This window comes from Anguilla anguilla, chromosome 10, assembly GCF_013347855.1.
Source record: "Anguilla anguilla isolate fAngAng1 chromosome 10, fAngAng1.pri, whole genome shotgun sequence".
In the NCBI taxonomy this organism is placed as follows: Eukaryota; Metazoa; Chordata; class Actinopteri; order Anguilliformes; family Anguillidae; genus Anguilla; species Anguilla anguilla.
In genome coordinates, this window is record NC_049210.1 from 23,906,145 (window position 1) to 23,928,760 (window position 22,616).

The 22,616-nt window shown below is 42.0% G+C and overlaps 1 protein-coding gene across 2 annotated transcripts; it reads left to right on the forward strand.

The window, feature by feature from the left end:
* The first annotated feature begins 243 nt into the window (after positions 1–243).
* LOC118207045 (nucleus accumbens-associated protein 2) lies at positions 244–21,252 on the forward strand. 2 transcript variants are annotated; one of them, XM_035380322.1, is made up of 6 exons: positions 244–691; positions 15,894–16,739; positions 18,625–18,801; positions 19,173–19,278; positions 19,664–19,761; positions 19,867–21,252. In XM_035380322.1, the coding sequence occupies exons 2-6, from the start codon at positions 15,929–15,931 to the stop codon at positions 20,424–20,426; spliced, it is 1,752 nt and encodes a 583-aa protein (XP_035236213.1). In that variant the 5' UTR covers positions 244–691; positions 15,894–15,928; the 3' UTR covers positions 20,427–21,252. The 2 variants fall into 2 exon arrangements, with proteins under 2 accessions (XP_035236213.1, XP_035236214.1); XM_035380323.1 differs by lacking the exon at positions 244–691 and adding an exon at positions 14,840–15,292.
* Positions 21,253–22,616: the final 1,364 nt, after the last annotated feature.

Consider the following 22,616-nt stretch of genomic DNA (forward strand, 5'->3'; position numbering starts at 1 on the left):
AATTGATAAAGTTAATCAATCAGTTGAACAGTGAATTGCTCCCAATAAGATGACCAACTTATGTGTATTGGGCCTACTAAATTTTTTTTTTTTACAAGTAACTTTCAGAAACCCATTTACTCACATCACTTGTTTACACAACATTTAAATTATTTTGAGTTGTGCAAATGTTATCTTACCACCTATCATCATCACCACGCAGTACCTACCTACTGCCTACTGATCTATTACTTTATCAGATGGCTGATGGAGCATAGGCTATTTGAGCTTTTTATTGAATGCATAATGTCGATTTTGGCAGGCTTCTTATTTTTGGATTCCATAGTCCACTTCTACTACGTATTTCAGTGCAGGTACTATATAATGCCGTAGCCTATCTTAAGAAAGATATATTACTTATTCTTGTTTCCGCAATACTGCTTGAGGACATTGAGTGTTTTCCTTTAAAATTCGAAGTGATGTCCGAGAGAGCGTAGTTCAGCTGCCGTTCTTACTAAATGCACTCACTTCCTGGACAGGGGAACCGACAGACAAATAGGCAGAGAGAGAGAGTGAGAGATCAGGCAAGCCCGCAAACAAGAGTAGGGCCCTAGGAATTTCAGACTCCACAACTTCGCGTGATTGCATCCGAAGAAATATCGGAACGCCAAGGACGAGAGCTGTCTGCTTTTATGGAGGAAAGACATAACGGGTAATTTCTTTTCAGAACTGCATCACGCGGAATCTATATTGTTTAACGTTTTACCTTGATTATAGTTTAATTTTAATGCAAATTGAGCGATTTAAGAATAATAAATATACATTTAAAATATATGAACGGGATTGTTCAAATATGTTGATCTATTATTTGTTTAACGACAGATACGCGCAGCCCATTGTTCTTTGCATTAGGTCTGCTCTGCGGTGTTTCCTCGTTTGACATTGATTTGATAAAGCAACTTTATTCGTGGCCATAAAAAGCGGGGGACTTATGTGATGCCTGTCCAAAGCAGAAATTAAACACTTGCTGTAATGTTCATCTGTAAAGAAGGGATATTGTGATTTTTCGGATGATATTCATGACGGTGAAACGAATTAGTGTTTACGTTTTACACTGGTATAGTGTACTCAGACTGTCGCTCACAAGTTCATGGAAACGTCATACACGCACGAGTCCCTGTCGTACACACACAGAACAGAGACACGATCGAAATCAGTATGCCCTGAAAACCTAAACGATTTTAACTACTATCAAATATATTTGTAGTACGATCAAAAGTTAACTTAACCTCTTCGTATAAGTGGAATGTCAGGTGTTATTGGGTGCATTGCTAGAATATGTGATTTTACTGCATTTCGATTGTCCAAGAATGGGTTTAAGAGGATTGGATTTTCTCAGGGACCGCTCAACCACCAAATTTGTATTCAGTCCAAATTAAAATGTGATTATAGTACTATCCAACGTGATGCACGAACAAGGTAGGTCTCTGTGGGAAATACTTGAACACATAAAAGACAACGCGTACATTCGCACCTACGGTCAAAATAAAGCACTATTAATTCGGAACATCTTCCCTACGTTGATGGAGTCAAAAACAAAAAAAGAAGTAGAAATGATTGTAAGGTGTAGCTACAACTCGTGAATGAAGACGTTAACTAAATTATATCAGTGCAGCTACTTGTAAACAATAGAAAGCAATTTAAATTTTTTATAAATCAGAACTTAAAGAAATATTTTGGGTTGACTATCGTAGTTGAGATAGATGCCAGTCCTACTGAGTAAAATGTCCAGTGTTCATTCTACACGAACGGAGTCTGTATAAGTCCACTCTGGCCATAGTGGACTCATATAAACTCTGTAAGAGCTGATTTTATGCGGAACATTGAACATTTCACTGTGTACGACTCGTACTTTTCTGCCTTAAGCAATTAATGTGAAGGACTCTGAAAAGACAGTGTTCTCAAAACATAGCCTTACTTTGACTTTAGTGTTGTGCTGCTGGACTTTAGGATAATAAAACGTGAGAATGAACTGCAAATATAATTTATTTCTATTTAGTTTTTCTTATGAAATCCTGTTCAAATGAGTGCATTTCACATCTGCATACTGTACAGAAATGCTTTGATGTGCATGTTAAATCAGTGATCATCGTTTGAAATTATTCGTATCAGCAATTCACGCATTTCAGTGCTCTAATAAGGAATTTGCGTGTAGATTCAGTGGCCAAAGGGAGGAGTAAAGAATGAAAAATGATCAGGGAAGTCTCTAGAAGCTGATATCATATTTCACATCATACATTGAACCTGATAATCTTGAATATGCTTTTATCCTCAAAGTCTGTCTGTCACCTAGACAAAAAGCTCACACAAGAAACTGGGCAGGTGTGCTGATTGGTGTGCCTGGAGGGACAGATGGGCCTCTGTGTGGATCGGATGGACAGTCTGAGTCTGGGATGAGTCATATAGGGTCACAAAGATCAGTGACTCAGCTTTTCCTATGAGGAACAGACCCTTTGAAAAAGTCCCTGGGCTCTTGATCAGCAGGTTCAATACATGACATGAAATAATTAGGTTACAAGAATGCACTCTCTTAAAGATAAGGAATTAAATATGTATTCATCTATTCTGGCTAATAATTAAGTTTTTTTTTAAAGTCTGAAATGCTTTTCTAATGGGGTTAATTAATCCTCTCTTCTGTATTAGGAGAACTTGCTATTTCATGTGTGAAATGTGTTGCTATTTTCATGTTTTTTGCATCTGTTTCTTTATATGCAGTGGGACTAAATCGATCATATGATATATAAGTTAAATATGTGTTAGTTTTGGGGAACAGCCCCATTGCTGAAGCCTGGGGTGTAGCCACATTCACAGCTCTGCTGTGATCAGTATGTATCTTCCCTCAGTCTCATTATTCATGGATCAGTGTCACTGAGTTTCTCAATCTCTCTCTGACTCTCTCTCTTTGTCTCTCTCTCTCTTTCTCTCTCTGTCTGCCTCTGCCTCTCTCTCTATCTCTCTGTCTCTCACACACATACACACATACATATGAAACACACACATACACAGGAACATACAAACGCTCATGCACATACACAAGCACACGGTTGGTCACTCACATGCAGATGTACACTGACATGTGCATGTTCACACTAGCACATACAGATGCACATACACAGACTTAGACATGGACATGCAAACCTGCGCACGCATACGCATAGAAACATACACAAACATTAACACTCAAGCACCCTCACTTATTCTCAGATTTCTGCAGCATCTGGCTCGAGTCTAAGGAAAGTGGAAAAAAAACAGTGTAAGGTCTTGAGCTGATTGTCAATTTGCCTAGCGCTAGACAGACATGCTTTGCATAACAAATCTGTCTGTAACTCTGACGATTCCCCCTGCTTCATCTGAGCGCTGCATTTCTCCTCGACTCTACCCCACCAGTTACTGTGTAGGCAGAGTGAGAGGAACTGTACAGCCTGGCATGACATAAAGATGGGGGTTAGGGAGGTTGCCGTGGACATTTGGGCCGGTCCTGTTTAATATGGGCTGCGCTTAAATTCTTTGTAAGGTTTATTTGTTTTCTTACCTTGCTTTGTTTCCTTAATTCCTTCTGAACACAATGCAAGGAAACATGCAAGAGAGGGCAGTGGATAGTTTTCAAAAGAATTTGAATGTCTTCTTTCACTCCACTGTCATTCTGCTGTAACATTGATCAGGTTTGACGTTGAAACCTCCCAGTGCATATGTTTGATTCGAATATATTTTGACCAGATGTAAATCATAAATAGTATTTTGTAATGGAATGGAATTTTGTATGGAATGTTAAAAAGTTATTACTATTTACTGTAAGATTTGGTTAAAGGTTCAGTTAGTATAATTTACCTTATTTTGGTTTGCTACTTATTTGCTATTTCCATCGCTACAAGCTATTTATTGATGTTATCACAAATTTCTGTACAGCATCACTCTTTGTGAGTTGTGACTTGTCATTGTGATTTACATACATTTGCAGAATCTTTCCTCCATTCCTTCCTCATTAGTTACGCATATGCATCTACTTCTGTCTCAACCTTTTAATTGCTTGTTTGAAGTAAAGCGTTTCGAAAATTGCAGTATGTCTCATCCAAATCGCTTCTGCAAAGGATTTGTCTTTCACCCAAGGAGGTGAACCAGGACAGGCCATATTTTCTTCCTTCATTTATTAAACTATTTGAGTGTTCCTTGTCCTTGCAGCTAATTAGACCCCAGATCTGTTGCAGTCTTGTGCTCTTGGACAGTGCTGCATGTGAGGCATGTAAACAAGACTGCCTCACTGGCCACTTTCTCATTCCCAGATCCTGAGGGAACAGGCACCAAATGCTTTTCTTTAACTGCATATCTTGAGGCCAGATGTGCAGTACCACTGGTGTGGTGCAGCAGTGTGGATCAATGGATTATGGATTGCATTTTTACATTGAATGCTTGAATGTCACACTTTTTTGTTCCCTTGAGTAAGGCTGTGGCCGTGTGGTGCATCAGGAAATATTCTCTCTCTCTCTTAGCACCCATACAGATTTCTCTCTCTCTCTCTCTCGATATAGCTACATTACTGCTACTATAGCACCACAAATGGAATAATAGGACATGAATATAGCATCAAATAACAATAAGAAAGCTTCCCATTGCAGTATGCAGAAACAGATTGCCAGATGTATCCCCCCATCCTCTTCTCAGTTGAAGATGGTGTGGAAAATTTGCACTGCGATTCCCCTACATGGGGTTACTCTCTGTCTCAGTTGCCTGATGTTCACTGTGAATGTGCTTTTTTTCACATGTGCCCTGTTAGAATCTCAAATCTCTTTTAAAATTTATTTCTTAAATTTCTTTGTAGCACTGATAAAGTGGGTCTTTGTTATGTAACTTCATGTTTGTATTTTTTAGTGTTTGCCAAATTTTTGATGTGTTCGTTTGCTTATTTTCTTATAGAAATCTTTCTACTTTAATGTTGTTGTCTGTCATTCAGTCTCCCCGTAGAAAACAGTGTCTGAATTGTCTTCTCTGAAAACATTAGGGCTAGATGCATGCCATTGGATTCATGTTATATAAATTTGGTGCAGAATGTCACAGAGAATAAGAGAGATTCATAATAAAGCCACAGTTAAGGTTTTATCACCACCCACCCTGTTAGGCTGCTACTGTAGCTTCTCCCTCACAGGGTTGGTGTTAAGTCTGTTATCTTTTCCTCACAATCCCATTTTTGTGCTTGATATTGGATTTTATTTGTTTTATTTTTATTGTATTAGACTGTGGGAAATGTGAAAATGTAGTTTTGTGTCACACTAGCAGGTTTACAAGAATATTAATAAACCGTGATCAAAGTTTTCACAGGTGTGCCATTAGCTGGTGTGCCATATCAGTATGAATTGAAAGTTCTAAATCTAGACTTAATGTTCTGCCATTGTATGCATACATTGTGACTTTGTGTATGGATCAGTATGTTGGTTCCTAATCTGTGACTTACATGAGACTGGCCCCTTATCTCCTGTCTCTTGAATGGGTGTAAAACTCTTTGGTACATACTGTATATACAGTGTGGTTTGTAAATATATGGACAGTAACATAATTTTTTTGTTGTTTTGGCTCTGTACTCTAGCACATTTGATTTGATAAAACACTGACTGCCAGCTTTAATTTGAGGGTTTTCAGTATTCATATTGGGTGATCTGTGTAAGAATTACAGCCTTTTTATATGTAGTCCCCTCTATTTTAGGGGGACATAAGTAATTGGACAAATTAACGTAATATCAAGTAAATTCATCAAATTTAATACTAAGTTGGAAATCCTTTGCATTCTATGACTGCCTGAAGTCTGCGACCCATAGACATCACGGGGTGCTGGGTATTTTCTCTGGCAATGCTCTGCCATGCCATGTTTAGGTGATTAAATTACCCAGTCAAGAACATTCCATTTTTTTAGCCCTGAAAAACTCCATCGTTGCTTTAACTGGTTACACCTGCACTTTGAATTGAATTCACATGCTGAAATAAATCTATGGCAGAATCATTTCATTTATTTATTTCGGGTGGTTTGGTCTCATGTGGAGATCAGAGCATGTGCTCATGCTGGCTCCAGGGGGGAGTGGCAGTCATTACGGGGACTTCATTATTACTTTCACTGTTTCTATTTCCTGTTTCATGTGGCCAGACTGTGTGTGAGGCGCTTCAGAACAAGGAGGGAAATCCACCTCTGGTGTCATTTTCATTCTGGCTGTGGGGCTTAAGTGCTGTTTAAGAGTATGGCTGTGCCTGTGGTATTTAACATCAAAGAATAATGGAAAGTTCTGTTTACTTGAATATTTTCTTAAAATATTATTTAATTTAGGTCTCTTTTTTTTGGGGGGGGGGTATTTTATTTTTGGTGTTTCGCAGTGATAAATGAAATCATGACTGAACACATCCAGTCATTCCAGCACTTCCATATTTTGTTTTAAAAAATTAAGGAAAATGAATGTATATGGCAGTATAAGTTACAGTATACAGTACAGGTCAAAAGTATTAGGCCACCTGTAGTCTTTAGGTAGAGAAGAATTCAGTAAATATGTGCACATTTATTGAATTATAAACCAAAGTACAACCATTTTTTCCACATTTCTATTTACAATAACAAGAAGATTTATTTTGCTTAGAATAAACGTAGACATCAACACTGGACCAGAAGGATTGGGAAAAGGCAGATGCACATCATTTTTAGACCAGCCGATCATAGTTGCCCTTTTATTGTATTCAGGGAAACTGGTTTCTCTCTAGCTATAATCAGTTCTTCTTGTATTTGTGGTGCAATTTTACAATGGTCTCTTTTGCTAGACACCACAAGATATTTGTCCATTGCCTCTTGATCTTCCTGTTTTTTTCCTGTTAGCATTACTGCCTATCAGCTGGACCCTTCAGAGTATGTACTAAACACTCCACCTGGAAGTCTTACGCTTCTTTGCAAATTCTTTGCAAAACCTTGCCACAACATGATTCCCTGGCCCCGTACATTAAAGCTGATCGCTAAGCCAAATGCCTTCTTCTTTGCTTTATTTCTTGTAGCTTTAATGAAATCAAAGAAATACCATTGGCTTGTGGTGTATTTTATTTACAGCACAGGCCAACAGTATTAGGCTACGTGCGGTTTAATAATAATATTTTACTCAATTTAATTACCCCTCTGCCTCCCTCCCACCCCCAGTTTGCAAAATGATTGGATAGATTTTCAATAATTGGTTTAATTGTAATTACAGCCAATGGTGGCTATTTTGAGGAAAGATTATTTTTTTAAGTACAACTCCCCTTTTTATGTTATTATAGGTAGAAATTGAAAAAAAATGTATACTTTGGTTCATCATTCAATAAACGCACATATATTAACTGAATTCTCTACCTAAGGTTTAAAAAATAAATAAAAAACACAGGTGGCCTAATACCTTTGGCTTGTACTGTATATATGGCAGCATATACTAGCATGGGTTTTACAGTTAGACATCAGTTCAAATACACAGTGACTCACTCTACCACACATTACTATTTGAGCTGCAAAGAAACAGTGAATATTCCCTCCCTTACAGTCCCTTAACAAGAGTGCCCACATATCCATATACATACACATACATATACACACAGATACATATACACACTATATAAACAATAAGCATATAAACAATATAAAACAGGAGGCAGTAACATAGCCAAGCCAAATGGGGGTATTATTTATTCTGTAATTTTTTCACAGTTTAGATTCTTATTCTGTACTGTTTGTACAGACCAGTACCCCTCCACCCACTAAGGTCTGTCTCGTATACAATATATCCCATCTGGTGTAGAGTCATGATTCATGGTGCATCGTTTTTTGCTTGAAATATCAGGATAAAGAGCCACTATCATTGCTGAGCAGTTTCAGCAGGAAAATGCTGTGTGTTGCCTGGCAAAGAACGTATGACTAACGCATGACTGCACTACACACCCAAAGAGGGAAAGGTACTTTTGGGCTGCAGGGGTATTTCTATCCACTGAATAGATTGGATCATTGCATAGCGGACAATCAAGAAAGGGATGTTAATGATCTTTGTTAGTGTGTGTGACAGAGATAAGCAGAGAGAGAGAGAGAGAGAGAGAGCACATGCATACACTGAGCAGTGTGAGGAACATCCTTCAGCTACAGACAGTGATGGTGCCCCCTAGATTTGGAATTGGAGGTCCTAAATGGTTTACGCATGGACATGTTTGTGGGAGTCTTATTTGTTTCTGTGGGAAATCATTTAAAAAATTGCTCCCACAGCAAGACATCTTAAGTTTCATCTTTATGTAAGGACTACAGATTTGGCATTGGGTCACATAATTTGTGGGCCATAGAGAGAGTTTTTGTGAGATAATAGCCAACATTATTGCCAGGTGTAACAGAAAACATGTGACCAGAGGGGGCAGTTAACACTTAGGACCACTTTAATAAGAAAACAAAAAGATTACCTTTCATCCACACAGGCTTGCTAAGGCTAAACTTTCTTTTACTGGTGGCTGACTCATTTAAATGCATCACAGCTAAAAGTGGCCTGGAAACTACCTTACAGGGTTAAAGAGACTTCAAAGCAGCAAATTAGTAAATTATGTATCTGCTGCCGTTGTGAATCAATGAAATGGTGTGCATTTTTCATAAATCAATGTGGAAAGAAAGCATAGACTGTAGTGATAAAATAATACTGTTTTTTTTCTCTCATATGTTTCGAAGGCACAAATTTTTCTATTTCTGATTAGCAAATCACCTCTTTGGCCAGGATTTGGTTTGTTAAAATACAAATGGATGCAAATTTGCCTTTAAATTGCAGTTTGATTAGTTAATTCACACTTAATTTTTAGCTTATTTTGATTGCTGATCTCATCAAGTTGTGTTTATGAGGAACCAATGAACACTTGCAAGTACAACAGTGGACTGGATTCTTGTGTTTCATTATGAAAAAAAACAAAAAAACATTCACATCAAGCAAAAATGGTGATGAGCCATGATATGAGCAACAGGAGAATTAGTTGCCTTTGCTGCTACCCACGTGTAAGGCTTGGTGAGCCCAGCAGATCCCTTGGTGATCACTCAGTCACTCTGGGCACATACAAAGGAAAAATATATGAAAATGATTCAGAACATCTCATAATTATTGTATTATACACCCTTGGCCATGTCAGTGTTCTGGGACAGCAGGGTGGAGTAGTGGGCTCACAATTCACTGCCCAGATTGGTATATTTCTTTGGAACCCTGGGGTAAGGCGCTTCACCTCTAAAGCTACAATAAATACCCTGCTCTATGAATGATTAATGGCAGTAGCCCAAAGGGTTTGGGGATAAGAAATCTTCCTTCCCCCTCCATCTATCTCTCTCTCTCTGTCTCTTTCTCTGTTTCAATTCAATTGAATTCAAATCAATAATCCTTTTTTGGCTTGATAATAATATAAATATCCTTTGCTGGCATTAATAATACATGAATTAATAATGCTAATTAAATGCTAATAAAAAGAATTAAGAATAATGAGAAGGGAAGTACACAGACCTGTCATTGAAGTAATAATAATAATAATAATAATAAACAAACAGTTATACATACCTCATATAGCATGCAGTACACATGTCATTTTTCATTTGTTTACCCGCTGTATCTCTTGCTCTCTCACTCTTTCTCTCTCTGCAGTTATGCTGACTCATATAGGAAGTGGAGAGCCTTGTCCTTTAAAGGAAGAGTGCTGCAGCTTTATAAATTCCCTTTTTATGGTGTTGAGTGGCAGTGCTGTACAGCACAAGTGCCCCCTCCCATCCCCTATCCCCATGCAGAACACACTGCACTTCCAGAGAACTGAAACGCACTGACAGGCTGACTGCGGATGCTGTGTGGCTGAGTCTGTCCAGCTGTCCCCCCCTGACCCCCAGGAAGGGCATGTCTCTGGGCTTGCACCACCAGGCCAGGCTGTCCGGCTTCTGATACAGAGAGCCTGTCAATGCCCGATTTAAATGAGAGAAGTAGTTTTACATTGAAGTAGGAAACATTAAATATTAGTGCAGGAAGTGTTAAATATGAGTCGTGTGGCTGTGTGTGTGTGTGAGATACTCAGAGTACACTGTGAAAAAAGAGCTAGACTGTGAACTGCATATGAGACTTTCTATCCCCATACTTTGTTTCATTTATTAATTGTTTTTTTAATCATTATTCATTATTATAGCACTAGTAATTCAAACAGTGTTTGCAGACAGTCTAATCCATGGAGCCTTTCATTTTTGAATGCATTTATAATTAATAAACTATTGCAACTTCTTCAGATCTAAAGTAATGCCTGGTAACATTTGGTTGCAAGCCCAGGATTTTAACCACAATGCCATAATTATACCTGAAACGGTCCATATACAGTTAAATGCAAATGTATTTGGACAGTGACACAATTTTTGTCATTTTAGTTCTGTACTCCAGCACATTTGATTTGAAATAAAACATTGAATATGAGATTTAGTGCAAACTGTCAGATTAATTTTAGGACATTTACATCCATATCAGGTCATCCATGTAGGAATTAGAGTCCTTTCATACCAGGTCCTGCTATTTTAGGTGAGGAAACCTAATTGGAAATTGGCTGCTCAGCTGTTTCTTGGTCAGTTTTGTGTCTTTCCATCATTAGTTTAAACACAATAAAGCTGCAAAAGGTCCAGTGTTGATTCTAGGTATGGAATTTGCAATTGGAGTCCTAATCTTGTTGTATCTCAACATGAGGACCCAAAACAGCCAGTAAAGCAGGCCATTGTGGGATGGAAAAGAGAGACATAGGAAAAGCCCTGAGTGTGTCAAAAATCAACCATTTGGTAAGGATGCACTGGTGAGCTGAGCAATAACAAACAACCTGGTAGGCCACAAAAGACCACAGAAGTGGATAACCGAAGAACACGGATGACTGAAGAATAAGAATCAGTTGTGAAGAAAAACCCCTTTTCAACTGTCGAACCGATCAGAGGGTTTACTGCCAGATGCAAACCACGCATAATCCTCAAAAACATAGATTAGAGTGCATAAAAATGGTAGAGTTTTAGAACAAAGTCTTATGGAGGGATGATATGAGTATTAACCTGTACCAAAGTGATTGAACGAGGATGGAGTGGAGAAAGGAAGGAACTGCTCACAATCGAAAGAACACCCCCTCATCAGTGGAACTGGCTCACTTGTCTTCATTGATGATGTAACTGCTGTCAGCAACAGCAAGATGAATTCTGAAGTGTACAAAAACATATCTTCTCTGATCCAACCAAATGTTTCAAAAGTCATTGTACAGTTTTCCATGGCCAAAAAAGTGGAATATTCTTGCCTGGCCTATCAATCCCCCATTCGGAATCCAACTGAACATGTGTTCACTTGCTGAAGGCATGACCAGGGTGGGATAACTAATGTCTGGTGATGTCTATGGGTCGCAGACTTAAGGCAGTCCTTGAATGTACTAAATATAATTACTTGTTTCAGATTGTATTAATTAGTCCATTTACTTTTGCTCCCCTAAAATGGAGCCTATATAACACGGGCTGTAGTTCCTATACATATTACCCAATATGGATGTGAACACCCTCAAATTGGGGAGTTGGAATAAGTGACCTGCTATGACCCTGAGTTACATCACATCAGAAGAGTATTAACACAGATACCGTATTTAATTCTCATATGTTCAGCCTCATGTGCTTCACGTTTGAGATTCTCCGATGCCCATCACAATGCTAAACATGTTCTGATTTGATGCATCGCCATGAATATTAATGTACATTTGCACACATCCACAGTAAGCTTTCTCAGGCACAGCAGTTTCTTTAGCAGGGTTTCCCATGCTGGGCTGTGTCTACAGAAAAGATAAGAGGCTGCATCAGTCTTAAAGGGTAAAAAATCTGATGAAATCTCTTCACTCACAGAAACCACCACTCGGCCTCAGGAGAGCAGTCTGTTCCCTGCTTCTGTCTATAAAATGAAACTACGACATTCCAGTGTCTGTCTCAGCTTCTCACACACTTCCTCTCACCCTCTCCTTGCCTCTGTGCCCCTCCAAGCTGAAGCAAGCTCCTGTAATAGATGTAGTCTGCAGACAGTTGTCAGCTGCGCCATGTCTGAAGTCAAGTTCAATACCCTCCCAAAAATAATCACAAAGCTTTTATTTGGCTTTTCTTTCCATCCACCAAACAGCTCCAGGGTGTTTTTTCTATAGATGGAGTGAGCAGAAAGCCTGCTGATGTAGTCTGGCAAATTTGCCTGAAGTCTGGATGTTGGAAGCGGCCTGTGTTCTGGGGGTGGGCTTGGAAGAGTGAAAGAGGTGGTTCACTCTGGGGTGCGGGCCAGAATCGAACTTCTGCCCAAAACAGAAAATTAATTTTTCATCTCGGTATCAGGTTCTTACTCTTTATTTATTCATGTTGATCTCTGTGAGCCTAAGATGGTGACTGCCGCATTGCACGGGCTGGCTGGCCTGTAACCCAACCAGTGTTGAAGGAAAGGTAGATTTCAGGGCGGAGCAGACCCCGATGCCTTTGTTCTGAAGCAGTTTAGCACATAATTAGGCACTTGTGCTCACCCTGACTTTGCTTTTTTTGCTTGCATACACTGCGCCTGTCACTATAAAGCATACTCTAAGATACTGTGCCTCACTGCAAGAGATACGGGCAGAATCTCTCTCAGCTCCTTTGATTTGACATTGATGTGATCCTGGGCGTGGTCAAAGCAAGCCAGGTGGTAAGACGGAGTGTTTACTGTGGAATTCTGGATTTTAATGTTGTCCTTCACATGTACAAATGCCACAGAGAAATGTTTGCTTTTTTGTTTTGTTAACTTGCTCCAAAAAAGTCACAGTCACAGATCTTAGTCTGACTAGCAGGATGGTGGAAGTAATTGTGACCTGAAGTGTGATTTAGTGATTTATTTCTCAGTCTCCCACATACAGACTATCTGACACTGTCTTGTAACTCTGTGAGGGCTAAAGTGAGGGAGGGGAGGTCAGAGATACCCCACGGCCAATGGAGCTGACCTAGTGGACTCTGATCTGGAAGTTGTCAATTAGAATGCATCGTAAGTCCAACTCCCTCAACAGGATTTCCAGCTGAAATAGTTTTTTGCCCAGACTCACCTGTGCATCATAAGCCAAGTGAATAGCTCTGGACTGGTATGCATGATTAATGCCTGTGTCATTTTAATGAGGATCCTGCTGAGCAAAAAAGGGAACTGGTGCAGATGGGAGATCCTTAATGAAAACTGACATTTTTAAAAACAATTTAAGTGGTAGAGAATACTTAGTGCTGTAAAAGGTTGTCTTTCCTACGCAGCTGCACTCTTGGATTTGAGTTCGGAGCCCCTGTCTGTCTGGTACAGATTGCAGCCAGTGTGAGGCAGAAGATCCTGAGCCCTGATTGGCTGCCCTGTTTCTAGGGAGCCTGGGTGGAATGTGTTGTGTCTGTGCAGTCAGACGTAAGCACAGCAGCAGCATTCAGATAAAGAGGGAGGGAGGCTATTCCACAGACAACTCTTCATTTCTTTCTCCCTCTCTTTTTGTATGTGCTTTACCTCGTTTAGCACAATATATCTTTTATGGCTTATCTTGGTCTTTTTTCCACAGCAGTTCAGAAACAAGATTTTCAGAGGTGCAGCCCCCCCAACACACACAGACATACACAAAAAAGGTCCTGGTAACTACTCCATGTAAACACATTTAGTTCACATCATTCATACACTCAATTAAGATTCACACAACACAAAACTGATGTTGTGGTGTATAGTTTTAGGATGGGTGTGTGTGGTGCAGGTTGTTTAGAAAAATAGCGTGAGGTGTAGTTTTAACAAAGACTTTTTGCTTGTGGAATGTGTAATTTCCTATAGAACGATGTCTAGTTTTGCAGGGGTGTGTTACTCGGCGGAGCGGTGCTGGATGTGTAGTTTTAGGGTCTATATTTAGCATGTTATTCCACGGGCCTGACTCATCACACCCTGCACCGCGGCTCCTGGTGGTCGGACGCCTCACACATACATGTCTACGGGCTCCTTTCCCAGCATGCTGAGCGGCAGCAGGGACTGCATTGCAGCGTTGTGCACTCATTGGTAGAGAGGCAGCAGCCTTGGGGGAAGAAAAGGGGGGGGGGGGGGCGAGGCTGTGGGCACATGACTCATTTTAGTGCTCTGGAGCAGGAGAGGATGGAGATTCAGTTTTAAACAGGAGGGTGGCAGTCCCTAGCCTACCATCAGAACCTTCCTAAACACAATTATGTTTATTTTTTAAAACTCATGTCTTTCAAGTCTGTTCTTAGCATTTTTTGTGACATGAATTGCTAGTCTTGGGGTGGTTGTGTATGCTTGGGTTGACACTAAGCTACGACTGGTGAGAGTCTTAGAGCTGGTGTGTCTCAGTTGGAAACACACCTGAGTGGAATGGGAATACACACACACACAAACACACATACATACATATGCACACACTCAGACACAAATGCACATCACATAGATTACTGTAATAAGGTACACATATATTACTATACTAAAAATAGGTGCTCAAAACCACTTTCAGGGATACGCACGCTCGCAGGCATTTTCACTTTCAATAAGCATGCCGTCAGTAATCTCACTGTTTCTAAAGCCTGCTCTTGTGAAGCCTCATCTTAGCACACCTGTCTCTGTCTCATTGCTATATGACCCACTTCCATCTCTGTTGGGCAGCTTTCTCTCTGTCCTTAACTGACTCCTTCCTTCCCCTCCCTTTCTCCCAGTCTCTTGTCAGGCTGTAACTGTAGCCTCTCTCTCTCTATCTCTCTCTCTCTCTCTTTCTCACACTCTCTCTCTCTATCTCACACACTCTCTCTCTCTCTCTCTCTCTCTCTCTGATGTATAGATGCTGCATTGATTCCACACAAACCACCCCCCATCACTGATATGCTCTCAGCTGCAGAACTTCTTAATTTCAGCCTTGAAAGGAAGACAAGGAAAGGGAGGGAGGGAGAGATAGAAAGAAAGCAGAAGAGACGGGAAACTGGAGAGGGAGGGAGGGACAGATAGTGAGCAACAAAGAGACAGAACTGGACAGGAAGGGAAAGATAGATAGTGAGCAGGAGAGAGAAACAGAGCTGGGGATAGAAGGAATGATAGACAGAGTGGGAGAAAGGGGGCAAGAAACAGCTGGAGAGAGAGGAGGGTTAGAGACAGAGAGGGAGAGAAAGTGAGGATTTGGGTATGATTTTCTGGGGTGCATGAACATGAAAAATCTATATTATCCGTGCCTGGCGATACATCTTCCTACAAACTGAGGACCACAGGTCAGATTGTATGGTGATTATGATGATGATGATGATGGTACTTGTGATGTTGATGGTGATGATGATGATGATAATGTTCATGATGAAAGTGATGATAGTTGTGATGATGATGATGATGAAAGTGATGATAGCTGTGATGATGATGATAACAAAGGTGAAGATGATGGTAGTGGTGATGATGAGGATGATGTTTATGAGACATGTAATGATAGTTGGGATGATAATGATGATGATGAAGGTGATGATGATGGTAGAGGTGATAATGATGGGGGTGTTGAAAAGGAGCTCTGGGGAGGGAGGGGGTGCGTTCACAGTTCACATAGTGGTTGTGATGCTTAATCATGTGAGCATGAGTTAGCAGCACGCTGCTGGGAATTAATGGGAGGCAGTAGCAACAGGGATGATGTTTATCATTGACATGCTTGTGTCAATGCTGCACTTTTCTTCTGTCAGAGGTCTCATTCAAAGTCTAATGGACACTGAAATTAGGGGATGGCATGTGCTCATGTGATTATATGAGTGTGGACCTGGCTATCTCAGTAACTCTCCCCTCATCTCCCACCCCTCTGTCCACCCTCTGCTTTTCTCTTGGCTTCCGCAGATCCCCCCCCAGCTGGTCCAGTCCCTGGTGAAATCATGTCCCAGCTCCTGCAGGTTGAGATCCCAAACTTCGGCAGCACAGTGCTGGGCAGCCTGAATGAGCAGAGGCTGCTGGGACAGCATTGTGACGTCTCCATCGTGGTGAACGGGCAGAGCTTCCAGGCCCACCGCTCGGTGCTGGCCGCCAGCAGCCTGTACTTCCGCGACCTGTTCAGCGGCAGCTCCAAGGAGCAGTTCGAGCTGCCGTCGTCAGTGGCGCCCGCCTGCTTCGCGCAGATCCTGTCCTTCTGCTACACAGGGCGCCTGACTATGGCGGCCAGCGAGCAGCTGGTGGTGATGTACACGGCGGGGTACCTGCAGGTGCAGCACATCGTGGAGAGGGGCATGGAACTCATGTTCAAGGCTAACTCCCCACACTGCGACTCCCAGAGCACCGCGCAGGATGACCCTGGTTCTGAGCCCCACAGCCCCCCCCCGGCACCCACCCTGGGCCCTCCTGGCTGGTCACTGTCGGCGCCATTGGCAACGGCAGGCATCCGCAGGATCAAGCAGGAGGCAGCCGAAGCCCCCGTGACGGCGCAGGGGACCGGGGTCAGGCGGGGCGAAGGGGCCATGGGGGCCCGGCCTCAGAGGAGTGGCTCACTGTTTTACACGGGGGTGGGGGGCCTGCAGCCATATCCCCTCACCCCTGGGGAGGGCTCAAGTCCGGGAGCCTCCAGCCTGCCCCCCACCGACAGCCCCACCTCCTACCAGAACGAGGATGAGGAGTTTGAGGAAGAGTCATATGACAGCTTGGCCGAGGACGCGTACGGACAACTCTATAGCCGCTCTGCCAGCACATATGCCAGTGAGTCCTTCAGAAAAACACCAATGAGCTTTTACCCCCCCGATTGCAACGCCGATGCTAACTACGAAGGGTGGGGGGCCGGGGGTGCAGTGTAGTAAAATGGTTAAGGACCTGGTCTTATAACCTAATGGTTGCAGGTTTGATTCCCAGGTAGGATACTACCATTGTAACCTTGAGCAAGGTGCTTAACCAGCATTGCTTTAGTATATATCCAGCCATATGAATAGATACTTTGAAAAAAATTCTAAAAGTTGTGGTGTAAGTTTCTCTGCATAAGAGCATCTGCTAAATGCCCGCAGTGTAAAATGATTAAAATTAAAATTGTTATTAGTAAAACTAATAACAATCTAAGATCAATCAAACTTTACTTTTCATACAAGTGAATCCAGTTCAAAGTACTATCCATACAAATGAAAATGTGATTGACAAGAAACAATTACATTCCCACACATTTTCTGCTTGAAAGAGAAATTTATAAAACCTTGTAAAATGGACAAAATCATTTTAAAAGTTTTACTCTGGACACAATGGATCTCAGGAAAAACTGAAACAAGTCAGTCAACATCTGATTAAAGGGAATGTTAACCTCACAAGAAGTTCAGGGTAGAGTGTGTTCTATTTTCAGCCACAGAGTAAACTTTAAATTGGAAAGAAGTGAAGGCGTTAGAAAGAATGTGTCATGAAAAAATGTTCATGTGTAGGAAAAAATGTTTATCACTCAGAGTGAGAACGTACAGTCACAGGGACATGCTGCAGCCCATAAGATGAAGTAGTCAAGGAGCTTAAATTTAGGTTGTGCATTCTTGTTTATACCAAAATGATATTTATCTGTTACGAGTCAACATCAGGTTAATACATTCACACCAAGCGTCTTTCAAAAAACTCCAGAGTTTATGAAAACAAATTTATGACAAAAGTTTGGGAGTGCCAAAATGAGTTGGCTCCAGAATGTTAAAAATAGTAATGTTACTGTGTGTAAGATGAAGTAGTCAAGGAGCTTAAATTTAGGTTGTGCATTCTTGTTTATACCAAAATGATATTTATCTGTTACGAGTCAACATCAGGTTAATACATTCACACCAAGCGTCTTTCAAAAAACTCCAGAGTTTATGAAAACAAATTTATGACAAAAGTTTGGGAGTGCCAAAATGAGTTGGCTCCAGAATGTTAAAAATAGTAATGTTACTGTGTGTATTACATTACATTACATTGCATTACAGGCATTTATCCAGAGCGACTTGCACAACTTTTACATAGCATTTTTACATTGTATCCATTTATACAGCTGGATATATACTGAAGCAATTTCGGTTAAGTACCTTGCTCAAGGGTACAACGGCAGTGTCCTACCCGGGAATCAAACCTGCGACCTTTCGGAAATATGAACAGTCACGTTGACAATATCCCCAGCCTAGTCAGTATTTATTCCAGCTATGAATCTTCCTTCTGATCTGAAGATATCAACAGTGTAAGATGTCCAACCAACCTCTTCTGACAGGGAGTCATTTCATTAACTATGAACTGCTTCATTTTTCTAATTATTTGTGATGTCAGAGGGTGACTGTGAGATATTGGATTAGTGTGTGTAGTGTACTCATTTGTAGAGTTGTGTGAATCGGGGAGATGGGGGGCAGACCTGTGTTCTTTGTCATATTTCACAACTGTAACTTTAACCTGTTTGCTAAAGTATGGCTCACACATACAGTACTACTAGTACTACAGTACTAAACAAGATTGCATCAATGCCTTGCATCTGTACCGGCTATTAATGTGCCTGTGAGAGACACCATGGGGTTGGTTCTCAAGTTTAACAGATCATGTGTGATTGTCCGTAGAGTTTATAAGAGATGGTGTGATTGGTTAGTCTCACTCTGTCGCCCCTTAGTCCAGGACAAACTGGAGGTGTCGGGCATGCCCCTGTCGCTGGAGAGCCGCTCCTGCGTGCTGCTTCGCCGGGACCTGGTGTCACTGCCAGCCAGCCTCATCAGCCAGATTGGTTACCGCTGTCACCCCAAACTCTACACCGAGGGGGACCCTGGGGAGAAACTGGAGCTGGTGGGAGGTATGGCACAGCGCAGTGTGATACAAAAGTTCTTGAGCAGACCAGTGTGGTACAGTGCACACAATGCAGTGATGCATTAGTGTGGTGCAGTACGTGTGTATGTGTATCTCATGAAAAACATACACATACTCACACATACAAACCACTATCTATAAGTCATTCATTTAAACTGGCAAAATCTAGGCCTGCCATTAAAAGTATTGATATCAAAATGAGGCCAAGTTACTGTACTACAAATAATATAGGCTATCTTGCCTCACCGAAATTAAAGAAGATGTATTCCAAAGCAATGCTACCCAATGGGGAGTTTAGGTCCAGTAAGCCTGGTATTTGTCAGGCCTCTGTGTAAGATGTGCCCCTGTGTGTCTCAGGCACTGGCGTATTCATGACCCGGGGCCAGCTCATGAACTGCCACCTGTGTGCTGGAATCAAGCACAAGGTGTTACTGCGCCGACTTCTGGCCACCTTCTTTGACAGGTGAGGGGAACATCCAGCTCAGTCAAGGGCGTGGGGTTCTGCTGGACAAGGTTTGGTTCTAAGAGAGGGGCGGGCTCTGGGCTTGTTGTGTTGGGGTAAACCAGGCATGCAGCTCCAATTGGAGCTGTGTGTGTGTGTGTGTGTGTGTGTGTGTATGCGCGTGAGTATGTGTGTGATTGTGTGTATTTGTATATATATATATATATATATATATATATATATATATATATATACATGTATATATGTATTTTTTTTTTTTCACGTGTGTGTGTGTTTTTGTGTGTGTGTGTGTTTGTGTGACTGTAGGGGCTGTAGGGGAGAGGGGGGTTCTAAAGTGGCACATGCAGCAGTCTCTGGTGGTTGATGGAGGAACTGTCCCATTCAGGAACACACTAGCTAATAGCTGTGGGACAGGAATACGTTCCTCCACCTGCGATCCCAGCAGAAAACCACTCGACAGCCGTGTGCTCAACGCTGTAAAACGTGAGTCTCCTCTGGCCTCTGCTTAAGACATGCACACACACACATGCACACACACACACACACACACACATTAAAAGCCCCTCCTCTCCTCTTTCACTGCTGCAGTTTACTGTCAAAACTTCGCCCCCAACTTCAAGGAGAGCGAGATGAACGTGATTGCAGCGGACATGTGCACCAACGCACGACGCGTACGGAAGCGCTGGCTTCCCAAGATCAAGTCCATGCTGCCTGACGGAATGGAGGTGTGCAGGGGCGGGGCCTCCACGAATGTGGCACACGTGATCGCCAGCCAGGCCGGGTTGGCCTTGCCCTTCGAGGCCGACTTCAAAGCCCTGGTGCCATCTGGCCTAAACTTCGAGCAGCAGCTGTACAGGGATCGCAAAGAGACCCATAGAACTCACCTGCAGCTTAGCAGGGTCAGCCCAGGGGTAGGGCCTGCGATGGAAGGGGTGGAGCCTGAGCTGAATGCAGCCCAGGTGGAGGAAGAGCGGGAGGGGGAAGATGAGGCTCCCTTGGAGGGTGCAGAGGGTTCGGCGGGTGTGAATCTGCCTAGTCCCAAGGAAGAGGTGGGGGACAGGGTGGGGGGTAGGGGCTGCCAGCCCTCCTCCCCTGAGGGACAGCAGGGGGAGCAGACTGGAGAGGGGCTGAGGGTAAATGTCCAGTGAGTCCCCCTGTCTGCCCAACTCACTGTTCTGCCCATCAAAAGGGCCTTGCAACCTTATAAATACAGATGATACACGGATAACCACACTAAGGAGCAGAAACACTCATACGCACACACACACAGTTTGGGGGGTTAGGAAAATTTCTGAGAAATGGGCAGAGAGATGAATACTAGTTCATGGAAAACACTGTGAAAAACAAACAGCAGGACAGTTCCCAGAATAGATTGGAGCTTGTAAGAAGTTGCTACTTCTACAAGATCAGTGGACTGAAGTATCCGTCCATCTACACACGGATTTCATAATTTCATTTCAGTATAAGATATTATACTGAAATGCAGTAAACTGGGCGGACTGAAGTCGGGAGAACACAATCGCATGTTTTTTTCTGCATTTACGTGGCAGAGCACAGCATTCTGAAGAAAGAAGGGAAATTGCTCTGCTTAGTGGAGGATGAGAAACTTTGGTCTAAAGCAGAATTACTTGACACTTAAGGGTCAACAAAGGTTTGCCAGTGAAAACAGTGAGAGATGGCTGCCGTAGCATTTCCTCAGCAGACTGCCTTATAATGTTTTTGCTTTAAAAGTTTGAGGCGATGCATAGAGGACTGGACTGGCAGCTTTTGTGTGTTTAATCCCTTGTCAGAAAAGCACTGTCTCAGTGTGGAGAGAATTAATGCTGTTAGTGTGTGGGAACTTCCCTCTCCCCCAAACACACTCACACACACACACACAAACACACACACACGCATGCAAACACACACCCGCACACACACGAACGCACACATACACGCACACACATTCACAAACACGCATCTACACATACACACACGCACACACGCTATCAAAACACACTCCCATTCTGACTTTCTGAAACACACACTCACACATGACCTGAAATATACTGACACATACACACACATACAAACACATGTGCATACACATACACACTCATGCCTAGTGAGTGGAGAATGAAGCTTTGAAAAAATATTCAGAGCTACCATTTACTAACAGTGACTCACTGATTTAAAACTTTTTAAATCATTGTGTGGAGGGAACATTGATTGTTTAAAGCCAATGAGTGAGGTACTGTAGTTCCACCCCAATATGGGGTTAACAAAACGTCATTCTGGTATGCTGATTGGAGACTCTAAATTGCCCATAGGTATGAGTGTGTGAGTGAATGGTGTGTGTGCCCTGCAATAGATTGGCGGCCTGTCCAGGGTGTATTCCTGCCTCTTGCACGCTGGGATAGGCTCCAGCACCCCCCGTGACCCTGCTCAGGATAAGCGGGTATAGATAATGGATGGATGGAAAACCTCATTCTCCCATCACTACTCATGCCTTCTCAGACCCCACTTATACACAAGTACACACAGTCTCCAAAAGACAAACTTTTGCATGCAAAGCTAATCAAGAATAAAAGAATCAAGCCATTAACTAATGTTCAAGAGAAAAGAAAAAGTGCTGCAGTTGCCTGAAGATGTGCTATTAATTATTGTCAATGATTATGAGCCCCCCTTTTTTCAGTTGAAACTTACAGATGAGGAAAGATTCAGGTGAGGAAGCTAAGGTTTAGCGTGTCAAAGTGTCAAACCCCAGAGCTGAAGCAGACTCAGAGGCTTTTAAACTGAGCACGCTCTGTGTGTTTGAACTTTGGACTCTATTATAAAAAAATACCCTCAGAAATCCCATTGGCCAATAGCATTTGCACTATGAGAGGTGAAGTCTTTGTGAATGGATTGTGGGGTAGGGCACCACAAATGTTTACTCTCGAAGGGTCACTTTCGGTTTCCTGCCCTTGAGGCCATGCGCAGGGATATGTACTGGCCAAGCAGTTTGTTTGGAGTATCTTTCAAAGGCATTTTTCTATTTATCAGAAGATCCAGGGGTATAATTAATGCTTAAATGCTTCAAGTTATTTGTACGACAAACGTAGTTCCTGTGTTCTTTCTGCCTTACTCTGCCCACCACGCTCCCCCATTTTTAACCTAATGTAAACTCTGACGTACATCTGTACTTTGCTTTCTCCCAAATACCATTATATTGTATTTATATACTATGATTTCTGCTCAGAGGGAATGACCCAGTAGCTGTTTTACTTTGAGAATGCTTCAATTTGCACATTTGCCTTCTATTTACAAGGGTAGAATTTTTCTGAAGTCACATAAAATTTTACTTGTCGCATAATACT